This window comes from Bactrocera oleae, chromosome 4, assembly GCF_042242935.1.
Source record: "Bactrocera oleae isolate idBacOlea1 chromosome 4, idBacOlea1, whole genome shotgun sequence".
Classification (NCBI taxonomy): domain Eukaryota; kingdom Metazoa; phylum Arthropoda; class Insecta; order Diptera; family Tephritidae; genus Bactrocera; species Bactrocera oleae.
This window is the reverse complement of record NC_091538.1, coordinates 32821763-32838623: the sequence shown is the minus strand read 5'-3', so window position 1 is coordinate 32838623 and position 16861 is coordinate 32821763. Positions and strand designations below refer to the sequence as shown.

The window sequence follows — 16861 nt, the reverse complement described above, 5'->3', positions numbered from 1 at the left end:
CTTCTCCTCTTTTTTCCTATAAAAAAAAAAATATCGCCCAATTGTCTGCGAGGGTAGAAATAAGATACATTTTTAATGCATCATAATGAAAATTATCGTACAATCTGCGTACGATAATGATATCATATCGTACATCGTACGTAGGCATGAAACTATCGCATATGTACGATAATTATCGTACGATTCCGATCACTGCTTACAACTTCTTACTTATATATCAATTGCTCTTTACACGGCAACACTCTAACTAGAACTGTGTCTGCTGCACAATCCGGTAGCCCTTATCGAACATTGTGGCAACTACGAATTTTCCTGTTTGGTTGATTTCAGCAATATATCGCCGATTCCAGTCTGTTTTGGCATTCACGTGCGACACACTGCCATCTACATAAATCTGATCCTCCTACCAAACGCTGCAAGCCGTTCCAGATGAACTAACTTCATTTTATTCCTAGGTCTTCCAATGGTTTAATCGTTGAGTCGTTTCATTACCTCGTATGGTCCTTCCCAACTACACTGTAATTTGGGAGACAGCCCTTTCTTTCGTTGTGGGTTATATAATACCCAATCGTCTTCAATAAAACCCTCAAAGTTCGTTGCCTTGCCGTATTTTGCTTTTATTTTATCGCTCATAATGTTGGTGCACTATCTCTCTAAAGCATGTATATTCCCCATCTCATCTTCTAGGATGCTGTTGAATACGCAGTTTCTGCCACAGCTATGAAGTTTTAGTGGTTCGTCCACTTGGACCATTGCGTGATGTTCTATAGAAAAGTCGTAACTTTGGAGCCTCTCAATCCACCGTGCCAACTGTCCTTCTGGGTTCCTGAATTGTAAATGTTATTTTAATGCTGCATGATCTGTCGTCATCCGAAATCGCTGGGCATAAAGATACTTATGAAAATGGTAGCAAAGGCATTACGGTAAATTGCCATAGACTATCTCCAACGTTGAAAGCCGTCTTCTTTATTTAGCTCCGATTGGCACTAACCACTTTTTATATAAAGTGTTGAGAACCATTTTGTGCCTAATAACGACTCCAGAGTGTCATCGACTCTAGGTAGTGGATAACTGTTTTCGTGACATCATTCAGCCTTCTATAGTCCACACAAAACCTCATGTTCCCATCTTTCTTCTTCACAAGTACGACAGGTGCACTCCATGGACTCACTGATGGTTCGATTATGCCGCTTTCGCTCATTCCACATATGGTCTGGCTTGCAGCTTTATGTTTTGCTAGTGGAACGCTTCGAGAAGTCTGGCGAATTGGTCTTGCAACACCTATGTTAATAAAATGTTTCACAACTTTGGTTCGTCTAGGTTTGGAATCGTTTTTATCAAATATGGTTGAGTATCTGAGAAGGAGTTGTTTAGCCATATTTTGATCTATCTTGTTCCTTGGTACATGCGTTAATTTCGCTTGATATGCCGTTTTCGTCAATAGCATTTTCCTCAAGACGTATTTCGCAATTTATCACGGCCTCAATCTTGAACTCAATAAGTACAGTTATTGGAATACATTTATCTGGTTTTGTCACAGCCAGGGTTTTGCCTATAAGTAAATATGGTGTAGATTCTTCTGTGACCTGAACAACCCACAACTTCTTTGTGGTATAGTCTTATTATATTTCTGCACAAATAACTGCTTTTGATTTTGCTGGAATATGCTGGCTCTCTGTTATTATGTCTAACGTTCTATTTGTTATCATATCCGAACATAGGTGGCACTACCATAATACAAGTATTTTGTCAATTTTGATTCTTTGATTTGCTACTCCAATTATGACTTTGTCAACGATATTTGTCACTAAAAATTGTGTACCACGGCGGCCTTTCCAATTACTTATTATCTCCCACCATACTTTTCCGATAACTTGAGTACCTTCTCCAGTTGCAGTACGCAGCTGCACCCCAGCCAATGGTATTACTTCTTTATTAACTAGATCAAAACGAATAATGGAATGTGAAGTGCTTGTATCCAGTCAGTATGCGCTTTTTACCGTCTACTCATCCAGTAACATTACTCGTATTCCTGCTTATTTGTGAAATGGAGATTACAGGGCATACGCATGCAGGTGCCAAGCCGTGCCCTTCTCGGCTGACTCGCTTTAGTTTAACGATTGACTGGATTTGACATTTGCTTGATCTTCTTTAGCTCTTCGTTTACGTTCAACTAAATTATAGGACTGGTTACAATTGCGTGAAATATGGCCACTTTTTTTTGCAGTTGAAGCATTTAACCACATCATCATTTTTCTTACGCGCTTCTGTAGATTTTTCCAGTGCTTTCTGCATATTGTGTATTTTTTCCAAGTAATTGGTTCCCCCAATTGTGTTCTTCTATTTCTACTTTATGAGCCTTAAATGTTCGATTGCTAAGCAGAGATACAGTTTCATATGTCGAGCATACGAAACGATTTCCGCAAACGTCAATTTTGGACATGCCAACGCAGCAAAGCGTGTAATGTTAGCTCGTATTCCATTACCGAAGATCCGAATTTCGTGTCTTCGATAAACTTCACGGATTTATGTGAATTAGCTATATGAGCTAACCTCTCAATATTTTTAGAAAACTCCTGCAGACTCATTGGCTTTCTGGCAGCGATTCTACAACTTGATTTGGAAGATATACTTCCTGTGCTCACTATCATATCGTTTTCTAATGCTTAGTTTGAAATAGTTTGTCATATCTCTGCTGCAGATATTTTTCATGCAACGAACAATGGAGCTACTTTATCTTCAACGATCCAATTATTTGTAGATGATATCTTTTCGAATTGTAGCTTACAAACGTGGAGCGGAACTTTTACATTGGCAGCGGCAGTTGACATAATTTGTCGATTTAATTGTAGCTCGCGGCGACGATTTTTCAATTTATCCACTTCAGTTTTCATTTTATGCCGCTTTTCCGAAATCTGTGGGGACAACTCTGCTATTAGTTACGTCAATTGTGACATCCGTACATCCTGCTCTTTCAACAGCATTGACAGCCGCGCATCCAACTGCGCCAACATTTGTGATGACACCTATGCCATTTGCGAAGTCACCTCCGCCGATATTTGCGTTTGCGACATTTGCGCCAAACCATGTTGCTATAGCTCTTTTTTAATTGTGCAAACTTCAGATCGTTAAACTTGGTCATATTCAAATGATTATTTCCTTAGGAATATAATTTATTTAATGGCTATAAACTTATCATTATTTTTAATTCCAACAACTTAATGCTTTATTACTCATTATCCGATCTTACAACATCTTACTTATATCTCAATTGCAACACGCTAACTAAAACTCTGTCTGCTGCACAAGCCGACAGTCTTTATGTAACATAGTAGATTATTAACAAAACTGCGTCACTTACTGCTAGGAATTTATCGTCGATTCTGTTTTGTTCTGGCATTCGTGTTCGCCATAATATGCTTAAATTACGTTCAAATCAAAAATGATTAAATAAGAAAGTTATTTAAGTAATATATAAAATCTAAGATTATTTATCCAAATAAATCGTGTCACCTTCAAAGCATTAGGCATAGTTTGGTATTGACTATAACTCACTCTACCACTCTTATCACAAAAAATGATTTCTGGCAAGTGACCAATAGTAATATATTACAGCGGAGAGGCACAATTTTCGACCACTTTTTGCAGCAAATGGGGCCGTATGTCAGCAATAACTCGCCGAATATTCCAATATTGTTGTAGCGGCAGAATTTTGCTGAGTTGACAGTAGGGTCCGAGAGCCAGGTGCAAATTTGGTTAAATATTTCTTCTCGAGAGATAATTGGTGATATGCATCAGACAATAGTATCATAAAGCCGTCAGCTGCGCCACAGTGAGGAAAAAGCAAACGTAGTCGGACGAAAATAATATTCTAGAAGCATCTACGAACATCTGTGAAAAATCTATAAACATGTCTAATGTAACGCCTTTTTGCGTTTTTTGCAAAAAAAAAACAAAATCTGCTTCGAATTTTAAATCGTTTAGTGATGAAAATCTTATTGAGTGCAGTGCTGTATTGAGCATTCGAAAAAATAATAATCTAAGTGGAAACGAGGCTGTACTTCCAACAGAAAAAAACAATTTTCAACTGTACCACAGTGAGTGTTAAAGACGCTTTACGGCTTTGCCCCCGAAGTATCGCAAAATAATACCAGAAGACGCATGTGCTGCGAGCTCCTGTTCCTTTTATTTTTTAGGTTCTGATTTTTATAAGCATCATATAATGCTGTACATTATTTAGTAGTATATTACTATACTTTAAAATTTGAAAATATTATTATTGTAGTTATTGTAATTATTAATGATAAATATTATCATAATAATAATAATTTTGATTTTTTAGACAAGAAAATGTAAATCCACATGCAGGGACAAGTGGAATCACCTGCAATGCTTTACCTGGTGAGAACGTCGACCCAAGCGAGGATAACTGGGATCTACCTGTTACTGATGACGTCGATTTTGCTGCAGAACCCGAAGTAGTTTCTGGAAATATCCATGAATATGTAAGTACTGATAACTCTGTAGATGACAGTCCTTCCACATGTTTTTTTTGCGGAAAATCCCGGAAAAATATTAAAGGCCATGAAGAAAAATTATCAGTATTTACGAATGGGCTTGATTTCATACACAATGTGCTAATTGAGAGCGACGATATGGATATGATCGAAAAGCTTCAAAATTTACCGCCAAATCAGGAGTTATTTTTTCATAATATTGCAAAAATAATTATATTACTTCGCGAGAATCGATGCTTCAACAAGGGAAAGAAAAATCCGAATGGCATTGTCGAAAATTTTGTCACTGAAAATATTATTAACCAAGAAGTCTGTTTTTTTTTTAATTTTTAATGATATGTTCGTTGAATACTTAAAAAAAAAAGGAAGACGTGTCTAATTACACTTATAAACCATACCACTTTTTCCATCAATAAAAGATACAGAACACAAGCTACGAGGTATGGAGCTAGCAAACTTCCACATCGATGCGAACGTGACAATTCGTTGTTCCGACACTGACGTATTAATAATTATGTTAGCTAACATGGCTAATATGTCAGAAAATATCCACATTTACATGGAAGTTGGAGTTGGAAAAGCTCAAAGATTTATTAACGTTACTCAAATATATGAATCTTTAGGATCTGATTTGAGCGCAGCACTTCCGGTATTCACAGGGTGTGATTTTAACACGGCCTTTTTCCAAAAAGGAAAAAAACGTCCTTTTGCAATAATGGCTAAATCGAATGATTTCATCGAGTGTTTCGTCTAAATGTCAAAATCATTAGAGGATAGAGACAATATTTTTGAGAAAATACAAGAGTTTGTTTGCCATATGTATGGATTTAATCGTCTGAAAAAGGTCAATAAGGCGAGAGTAGCGTTGTTTGAAAAAACATATCAATTTTCGGATACTGAGACATTCAAGTTACCAAAAAAAAGGTATTGATGGCTCTTCTCTACCACCTTGTAAATCAGAGCTATATCAGCAATTTTTAAGAGCATGTTATATTGAAGGTTCCAACTTCTGATGATCCGGAAGACTATGGTTGGGAAGAAATTGACAATAAATATGATTTCATCTGATTTTTTGTTCATACAGATGATGACGATGAAAATATTACAGCAGACAGCTCCGACAGCAACTCGGAAAATGAATCAGAGAGAGATGATAGTGACTTAAGCCAAAGCGAAAACATTGTCATTCATATTATAATTTTCATAATTTTCTTATAATAAATATATTTTTTATATTGGAATATATCTAATATTATTTGATTACATACGAATAAATTTAAAAAATATTGATACGAAATATTTGATTCACTTGAACACTCATATTGGAGTGCTATGCCGAATAATTAAAGAGACGTCATTTCCTCCCACATGAAAATTTGTGAGCTGATTTTAAATATATTTCTGTGATAAATAAAATAAATCAGCTAGCAGTAAGTCGAGGGAAACCTAGTGAGCTGGTGCCTTTAAATAGTTAGTAAATGCTTCTGGCTAACTTCTACGTAACGACCTTCAAAGTATCAGCTGACGATTTTTCCACCGTGATAGAGCCAGCTGACGTATATACTTATCAATAGTTACATATCAGCTATCATCAGGTAAATTTTTATTTCAGAGGATATCACTGAAAGTGAAGATTTTTTTTATTCTTTACTGGCTCTTGGACTAGTACTTTGTCGGATAAAAATCCGGGTCCGTTCCGGTTACGTGGACCCGACTGTCGTGGGAACGGCGCCAAACATTCTCTTTCAAGGTGTGAATCGTCTCGGGCTTATCTACGTACAGAAATGACTTCTTATAATTCCACAATAAATAGTCTAGCGGTGTTAAATCCACGGTCTTGCAGGCCGCACCAAAGGCCCACGACACTAACCGGGGATTTTATCTTAACAAATTGATTGTTACGTTGGCAGTATTGTATGTAGCGCGGTCTTGTTGGAACCAAATATTGGATACATCAACATCTTTCAGTTCAAGTATGAAAAACTCTTTAATCATGGCTTTATAGCGTACCCCATTGACTGTAACATTTTGGTCGGCTTCATTTTGAAGAAATATGTGTCCATATAGCACAACAAACAGTGTTTTTTTTAGGATGTAACGGCGTCTCAACAACAATTGTGGATTATCATACCTCCAAATGCTCAATATTGTTTATTAATGTACCCATCCAACAAAAAGCTAGCTTCATCGCTGAACAAAATTTTTTTTTGGAATATCGGGATCGGTGGTCATTTCGTTTTGGGCCCATTTAACCGAACGTGTGACGCGCATGATGGTCTTTCAGTTTTAATTCTTGCACATGTTGGATTTTGTAAACCCGCAAACCAAGATCCTTTCGCAAAATCTTCCATAAAGTGGATGGGATCAGTACTAATTGGGTTTTCTGCTGGTTTCTGCGATACTCTGCACAGTACCCAGCACAGCCACAACAGCAATAGCGTCTTCGGTGCGCACTGTACGGCGTCTCTGAGGATGCGCATTATCCACTAGAGAACATAAACGTGGTGCGAAGCCGATCCATGGTTGTTCCGACTCTGCTGGACGATTATGTCGACTGAATATTGGATACAACGCGCGAACCGAACCATTTTTTTGGTAATAAATTTGCACGATTTGCAAACATTGTTCCGGAATAAGTCTGTTCTTTATGAAAGGGCAAACTAAACTGGGTAGAAATCAAAAAACAGCTGCCAAAAAGACCAACTTCAAAAAAAACATATTTCCTCATTGAAAACTACATCTCTAAAAATAAACACATGTTACATGCAAAAAGAGTGCTAATATCGTTTTTAAGTGAAAAACAAAAATGGTTTATCTAATCTTAATTCGTTTGTTACTCTTTGTCGAATAACTACTTTTAAACTAGAAGTCAGCTCTCGTTTGTTTTTACCCGCGAATTTGCTTGCATTGTATCCCTTAAAACAAACAACTAAATATATAGCATGTACACAAATACTATATCGCGCTAATCATCTCCGTGGTGGTGGTAACCGGAAAAACCCAATTTTGTCGGATTTATACAAACACGTTTTCAATGTATTTTTTGTTTGCTAAATTTCAAAATTTTTCGACAAACAAGCATATCTGGCAAACAATTTGTTTTGTTTTAATTTTTAAATTTATTTTACAAACAATAAAACAAGCTCTTCCAAAACAAATTTTTTCACAATTCTTAAAAAGTTATAATTAGTATATATTCTTTCCAATACCACTAGGAATATGTGTACAAAGATCCATTTTGATCGGTTAAGTACTTTCGGCTTGAAAACGTAGCAAGAACATTTATATTCACATTTATAATATGAAAATATAGTAGGGATTAGATTTCCTGTTCTATTTGGGAAAATGGTTTGTGACACAATTTCGTTGTGAATTAATATAATGAGGTGGCGAAGAGTTTATAGGCATTTGACATTTTCATATTGATATTTTTAAATTGTTCTACAGCTAAACTTTCTGCTGAGCGTACTAATTGTTCAGTACGCATTGTCGTGTTTATTTCTTGTCTTGATAGATAGACCATTCAAATTCTTCCATCCCTTTAGTTTGTTGATTTTCTTCTTTTTAGAAATATAATAGATTAAAGATTGGTGGCCTGTTTTTGTTAAGCCCATACAATGGCTAGTAGTTAATTTTCATTGGTGCTGTAATTTTGTTATGTTTCATTCAGTGTTTGCGATACAAAAGCAACAAGTTGTATGTGTTGTTTCAGTACCCACTAGCGAAATTGCTGGCATCTGTAATCAGATCAAAGGCTTTCGTGGATTCAGGTTGATAGGGTCTTACTTGCGCTTGAAGTGTATTCTCGATTTTCTCTATAACTTCTATAGCTGCTTAATCAATTAAACTTCTACTCTCGCACTTTTTTTCCTAATAATGCTATTATCTCCGCAGAAGTGTATATATAGGTATATAGGTTTTGTGATTGCTACACAATTTTAAACAAACTTTCTAGCTAGTTCTGGGAATGATCAAGTTCTTTTAATGTTTTTAAATAGAATATTCCTCCAATTTTCTTGGGGTATATATTTACCTAATTGTTTTTAATTATGTGCACTAAGTATTCCTTTGCCTAAATAGTTGTTACTATTTTTTTCATAAATCCATAAAATTATTTGAAGAGATCAGTTATTACAAACGAATCACTCTTTATGCTTAAAAAATAATAAGTAAGTTTTCCTTTTACTTTTAAATTTTAATTTTTTTTTGGTGGCTTAAGTATAGAGTGGATGAATCGGTGGAGGTCGATCTATAATATTCCGCTATTTCTATCCCTTTGCGAGCACATTTAACAAGTCATACAAGTAATCACATTGTACATGTATTCCAAACAAACAAACCATGAGAACGACTAACGGACAAACTAACATCCCCATTGCGGAAGGCTACTGGATTATAGTTGTCATTTAGCTTGCGAGATATTATAACAGGATTGTATTTTGTGGAAAGCTACTGAAGCCAATATACTTGATAATGGATAATAACGATGAATTTAATTTTGCATTGCTATAGTTAAGTAGCTATAGTTATAGTTTAGGATAATTGAAGTAATTTGTACGTTCGTAGCGAAATTACTAAGATTCTATTTTAATTACACTATAATATTTAATTAATGTCAACAATTTTAAAGAATCTAAAAATTAAATACTAACAATTATTGTTGCCCAAGTGTTGAATCCAACAGGCAGAAATTTTACCTAGCTTAAGAACTAAGTAAAATATTGAAAACCTAATATGTAAGTAAAAATCGTTATTAATTAGTCATTATGTCAATATTCGTTTCAATACTGTAATGATACTGCTACGGGGCACACTTTGTGTGAAAATTCAAAAAAATAATTGTTTTTGGTTTTGCATACTTTCATAGTCTTTAAAATTTTAAAAGAATATTTCAAATATATTTGAGTTACAACTTTCTGAAGTGTAGCCGCTCAGTTCAATTAGTTTTCAGTCTATCTTAACCCTTTCGGGACAAAGACAATATGTTTCAACAATTTTCAAACTTCTGTATTTTTTTGTTATTGTATTTTTGAAATGATCGCCAATGTAAACTATCCCAAACACAGCTGTTAGTGCCTATCTCACAATGTAAACCAAAAAAATAAACAGTAAAGTTGTACTTATACGCAAGTTGACAAAAAATTCAACAACCACGGCAAAATTTTGTCAATTCGATGGCACATTTTTATGATAGCGCACGTGTAAGCTTCGAAGTGCACACTATTAGTGTTTTTTTTTGTGAGAAAAGTAGTGAGTCTATGGTATATACAAATTTATCTTTGAAGCATTAAGCACTGATATAATGTAAGTTATACATGATTTCATGAAAATTGGACTTAAAATCCCAATACGTGTGGGTGGGATATATCGTCCCCTTTTAGCGAAACTATCTTTTGTTACAAAAATCAAGCGATTTTTTTTTTTGCTCTTTTTCAATTTAGCTATTTAGGGGTATTGCTTCTAAATTTCATATGTATTTACAACAATAGTCAACCAACGGAATGTACATATATGTCGTCCAATATTTACATACGAGTTCCGCTTATTTTTGTAAATATTGCCATTTAATGGCATATACGACAATTTCGTGTCTAAAATTTTGACATGTGGTCATTATTTTGGCATTTACCATAGCTGATAAAATGCGAAAAAAATGTTGATTTAAACTTACAAAAGAATGATGTTTATAGAGTTTTGGTTATACTTTTTTTTTTATTTCATAAAAATTATTCTCCATTCGATTCATTTAAAACATCTTGTATATGTATTGAATGTCTTAAATATAGGCACTCCATTCGATATTTATTTGGGATACTTTTTTTGATGTAATACGTTTTTAGGTCATTAAATTTTTTTTTGTATAAATGCAAAAAGGTTTTTTTTTGTAATAATATTTCAGAACTATAATTAAAGTTACATTTTTTTCTGATATAAATGTTAAAATTATCAATATATTTATATTATAGAAAGTTTTTTTTGTTTTCAAATTTAGCAATTCGAAGCTTGCTTAGGTTTAACTTGATTTTTTTTGGAATTGACAACTCTACGAATTTCTTCCAATAAAATGAAAATCTTTATGATTAATTTCTACATCGCAGTATCCGGATGGATTGGTGCCTATAATTGTGGGCCATTCACTAGGAACCCGAATGGTTCGATTGCGCACAAATGGTTCGATTGTACTATGTACCGAATATACGGGCATCATGGTATGACCCGAAAGCAAAAAACAAATTTAAAAAGCTACTCTATCATTATTAGAACAGCTTTATTGCGATTTAGCCCAGCGCCCGACTGTCATGGGGACGGTTCATTGCATCGCCGTTTACCATCTTGAATGCCCCATAAAAAACAGTATAAATATCTGGTACAATTCTCATAAACGCTAAAGTTATACTATGCATATTTTTAAATGTAAACAAGTAAAGAAGTGCTAAGTTCGTATGTAACCGAACATTTTATACTCTCGCAAAGCAAATGGTATACTCGTTTAAGATTTCTTTGTGGATTGACCGATATTTTCGGTAGAAGGTCAATATAGGCACTGGGGTCCACATATTCAGTACTTAGGGGCTTGAACAGTTTTGGTTCGATTTAGACAGTTATTGGTCACAAGGTGGCATACTTTAAACGTAGTATTCACGCAAAGTTTTACCCTGATATAATCATTGTTGCTTGATTTGCATAGTGAAAAGTGAAAGAATCAGATGGAATTGAAAATGGTGTTATATGGGAAATAGGCGTGGTTATAGTCCGAACGTTATGCACCGAATTTTGTTGAAATCGGTTAAGCAGATCCTAAGATATGGGGTTTCACCTAAAAGTGGGCGGTGCCACGCCCACTGACTAATTTTGAACGCGGTTTCTATATAGTCATCTCATAACATACCAGAGGTATAATTTAATGTCTCTGGCGTGTTTAGTGCTTGGTTTATCGCGCTTTTAGTATTTTTTAACAGACCGTTATATGGGGAGTGGGCGGGCTTGTCACCCGATTTTTACACCGTCAATAGAGGTGCTAAAAACATTTGCTTCCAGTGAATTTGGTTATTATAGCTTTAGCGGTTTAGGAGATATGCACATTAAACTTATTAGGGGCGGGACCATACCCACTTAAAAAAAAAAATTAACTGCAGGTGCCTCTCCCTAATGTAATCCTGTGTACCAAATAACAGTCTTGTATCTTATTGCAGAGCTTAGTTATGGCAATTTATTTGTTTTTGATTTATGGCGTTTTGTGGACGTGGCAGTGGTCCGATTACGCCCATCTGCAAATCCAACCGTCTCACGGTACCAAGAAACATTTCTACGAAGTTTCATAAAGATATTTCGATTTTTACTCAAGTTAGAGCTTGCACGGACGGACAGACAGACAGTCACCCGGATTTCAACTCGTCTCTTCATCCTGATCATTTATATATACAGGGTTATGTATATCTAACTCGATTAGTTTTAGGTGATACAAACAACCGTTAGGTGAACAAAGCTATTATACTCTGTAGCAACAAGTTCCGAGAGTATAAAAAGGGTAATTTTTTTTTATCAAAAGAAGTATTTATAACTTTCTTCAAATCTAAGCTAGAACATATGTATATTATTTCCGTCGACTTAAATTCTTCCATTTGATTTTCATAATTTTTTTTTTTTTATATTCTCGCACGTTGTGCACTTATCTTTTTAGGTAAAGGAAGCCCGATATTAAATTCCATCTACTACGCCATTTTATGAGTTTTGCGGGAGCCCTTCTACCACCTATTCATTTCACTTTAATGCAAGACACATCTAGTTTTTTTTATAACCACGCTTTCCGACGCAGCTCTTGTCTTTAATTCCATCGCCATCCATCGCTGTTAGAATTCTTTATTTTTTAGTTTGGAATTCTTTCGAAACATTTTTAATGGTCATACAGTAACAGCTCACTGAATCCTAATTCAAACAAGAAATACAAATAGTATAATTAAAGGAAGACGAAGTACCGTATTTAAAGTCAATAACATTAGTGTATTAATTAAATAAAATTTTATACACTAGCCATCATAAGTCTACGCTAAATAACTGAAACTTTTATATATACTATTATTCTCAATGAGCTAAGATGCTAACGGAATTAATCATGCCACACAGACATGATAGATAACGGGACTTTTGTTGCCGCACCTTCAAAGCCAACGTCTTCCTAAGCTGACACAAAGAGAATTGAGGAGTATTGTGCCTCGTTTGAATGCAAACGCTGGGATAACTGCAACCCAGGTAACCTTTGATGGTCAGCAAAAATTGTAAAAGGCCATAGGCGATTCCATCGCCAGACGAATTTTGAAGAAAGCATGGTAACTTTAACGTATTGCTAGTAAAAAACTACATATATCCTTGAGTAAAAGACATAAAAAATTAATTCGACGCAAACCAAGTGGACATCTGTAATGTTTTTTGACAAGTCGAACTTTAACCGTATTGGACCTGATGGTTGTCAAAAGATGTAGTGAACGATTCGCAGAAAATTGCATTCTTCCTCTGTGAAACATTACCTCTATATAATTTTATAGTGATCTATTTCCAAGTACGAATTAGAATAAATTTTAATAGTGAAAGGGTCAGAGAATGCAGAGAAGTATCCGAACCCATTGCTTTATGATAGTTCTGCACCATGCCATCGTGCTCGCTCTGTAAGCTACACAATGAAGATTTTTCACATCCGCTCTTTTTTTTAAGGTAATTCGTTAATTTTGACATTCAAGATTGGAAAATTGAAGGAATATTTGGGTACACTTTATTGGATTCGCCAGGAAATAATCCGGATCTAAATTGGATAGACAACGTCTCGCAAAATCAAATGGTATACTGGTTTTAGGGAGTGGGCGGGGTTGTCACCCGATTTCTCCCATTTTCCCACCGTCGATAGAGATACTAAAAACATTTGTTCCCAGTGAATTTTGTTGTTATAGCTTTAGTGGTATAGGAGATATGCACATTAAACTTATTAGGGGGCGGGACATTCCCACTTTTAAATAAAATTTTAAATTGCAGATGCCCCTTCCTAATGTGATACTGTATAACAAATAAGAGTCTTGTATTTTGTTGTGGAGCCCATCTGCAATACCAACCGTCTTACGGCACCAAGAAATATGTGTACCAAGTTTCATAAAGATATCTAAGTTTTTACTCAAGTTACAGCTTGCACAGACGGACAGACGGACGAGCGGATAGACAGTCACCCGGATATATATATGTAACCCTATATCTTACTCGATTAAATTTAGGTGTTACAAACAACCGTTAGGTGAACAAAACTATTATACTCTGTAGCAACAAGTTGCGAGAGTATAAAAATAACAAAATAAATTGAGTGCGGCTGTTTTTTGTTTCGATGGGTGTATGACAGCTGGTGAGGTTAGAAACTTTGAATGTATTGTATCTACTATTGGCAAATATGCAAATTTGAATACTTTAAAGAACAATTTAAGGCAATGTGCCGACAAATGTGGTCTAAGTATCGGATTTTGGTTTCAACAAGACAAGGACCACAAACATGTAGCGGAAATTGTCAGGTTGTGGTTTCTTCATAACATCCTAATGTATTAATAATGTAACTTTCAGCATTTCTGGTTTTGTTTTTGGAAAGTTTTGGGTAATTGTCCGGGTATAATATTTATCGGTTAGTGTCAATACGTATTCAAACTCCGAAGATAAATGCAAATCAAACTGCATGTGCTAACCTGATTACGGAAATATAAAGTAGACTTTTCGACTAAAAAGAACAGAAAATATCAAAAACCATACAACGGCACATTCTTATAGCATGTTTTCCTTACCAGTGAATGTACATTCAAAGATGAGAAAAACCAAAAACAATAAAGCAGCTGAAAGTTAATAATATAAAAAATCAGAAGCAATTGTGTTATACTGATGAAGGTGTGCTAACCACGTGACGCGCAGTGTATGTACAAAGTTAGAAACTTCTACTATCATATAAAACCTAGTTATAACCAAAATACAAAACAACGTATCATGTATGATTTTCTTTTAGCAGTTTTTTCCTTCTCCTGTAAACTATTGAAAATTGGTGTAACGTTATTTTGCATTTTATTTATACATATAGCATATGGTAACTGACCCGGAGTTTCCCATTATACGTTCTCCTAATTTGGCTAAAATATCTTACATATTGGCCGATATAATAATATAATATAAATATCAACCTGACTTGATTTTATTATTTTGCTCCCCTTGTTATGAAGCATATACCACCTACCTGTAAGCTTCGGCCAAAAGAGGATTTTGTTTTATTGCAAGAGTTGAAAACTGGGCAGATTTATCTAAACGTCGGCACTGAAAATGAATTGACGAAAGTAGCAATAAAACACCTGTATTCGTGCTATCCTGTCTCCACAATTGCATACAGTGCTTCTCTGCGTTTTCATAATCCACAGCCTGGTATTCTCGATGTGCTAACTCTAGCAACCCTAAAATAAAGAAGAATTAAATTAAATGCATTTTTTTTTTTAATTTCAGTAAACAGTTTGTTTTAATCCTTATTAAAAATTAAATACATTTTAAAATATTCAATAACTTTTGTGATATATTTTAAAAAATGTCTCCGACGTAGTAATTGATACCCTAACACTTTCGGCTGTATATCAAACAAAGCCTGGCTTCAAAATATACGTTAATTCACATGAAATACTTTAAAAAGTTTTTGCGCAGATACGTACATAGTAAAACGTAATACATTGTGAATAAAAGTAGGAAATCTTCTGCCAATAACTTATGGGGTTACACACAGTTTGAATTTTCAAAAAATAGATTTAAAAAAAAAAATATTTTTTTTAATGTACATTTAATTAAGAATACACACAGAAAATGTCACATCGTTCCGCTGAATATTTTAGAAGTTGGACGCAAAATTGAAAAGGCGTTTCAGAATGCTTGGAAGTACAAGGCCCTAGCGGCAGCGACTTCCTGACCAAACTTTAAACGCGTTTTCTCAGAATGTTGTTTTCAAAGTCGGTGGCCAACATTACTCGGAAACGGCTAAACCGATTAGTCTCCGCCATTTTGTCAAAAAATTTTATTTTGCTTATTCCTTCGTTTAATTACTAGATTTAACTTTACTTTAACGAAACCTGTTTGGTTTTTAAATTTAAGATGATCTCGTTCAGAGATATATTGGTCATCGCAAAACGTCTTTTTTGAGAGGAGCTCTCAGAGATCAGCTGTAGCTCTTTTCCAAATAAATATTTTTACTATAAATACTAAATATAGCTTAAAGACAACATGTGTATACATTTTTAAATCCATAAATTTAAAAGTTTTCTCAGAAAAAGTTCTGCAAAATTCACTTTTTTTCGGCCTTCTAACTGTATATAACCCCTTATGCGAAAGGGACATGGCAGATTAGAGCTGCAAAACAAACGATGAGACTATCGATAGTATTGATAGTTTTATTTTCGTCTCACCATCGATTGTTTTCTTTGACTATCGATGCTTTATGCCTTAACTAGCCTTACTAACAGTTTTCATAAAATTTAAAAATTGCTACATAATGATATATTTGTAGTCTGGTAATGCCAAATGTGAAGTCTAATTTTGGTAGCCTTAACGCACGTGATTTCACATTATTTTTTCCACTTTAATAAGATGTTAGAAGGAATGTTGTGGAAATATTTACAAATTATTAAGAATTTCAATGGTTCTAAAATGCCGGCTGCACGTAACCGCAATTCAGAATTTTTGATTCTAAGATTTTCCAGTATTTTAACAAACATTAAGAACCGTGGAAAAATAAAAAGTGTAAAGAACATAGTTTTATTTAGTATTCCTGATCAAAATCATAGAGTAATATTGTGAAATTGAAATATATTTTGTGAACATTCTGTTGTGATCGAATTTCACAATATCCCCAGTCAAATCGTTACACATGTGGAAACCTTAAACTTATTTATTATTATTTTAAAGCAGAGCAGCGATTTTTTTAATTCAAAAATTTTCATTAAATAATAACTTATCATTTTTTAATCCCGATGTTGGGTTCAAAAATTAGATATGAAAACTGAAAATTTTATTGTTTATTATGAAGTTTTTCTATTTCTTAATTATTGATCTTGGGATTAAATTTTGTCTTTTTTATTTTTCAATCCCGTATTTAGATTACAAAATAATATAAAAATTAGTTCAAATTTCAATTATTTTTTAATGCATTATTGGCGACTCTGAATTAAAAACATAAAAAAATTAGACAACTTCTTAGTTTTGTTAGTGTTTTTAGAGATAACCAAGGATTGTATAAAAAATCTTTATCTAAATTTATTTCTTAACATAGTATTTAAAACATTTATACTTCTTTGCCA

General features: G+C 34.2%; 1 protein-coding gene across 3 annotated transcripts in view; it reads right to left on the bottom strand.

Annotated features, from left to right (window-relative positions):
* sxc (O-linked N-acetylglucosamine (GlcNAc) transferase sxc) overlaps nt 1-16861 on the bottom strand; it is a 171312-nt gene that overhangs the window by 137841 nt on the left and 16610 nt on the right. For all 3 annotated transcript variants that reach the window (XM_036374824.2, XM_036374793.2, XM_036374752.2), the window contains exon 3: nt 14767-14977. In XM_036374824.2, the coding sequence (XP_036230717.2) occupies nt 14767-14977 (211 nt within the window). The remainder of the gene's footprint in view (nt 1-14766; nt 14978-16861) is intronic.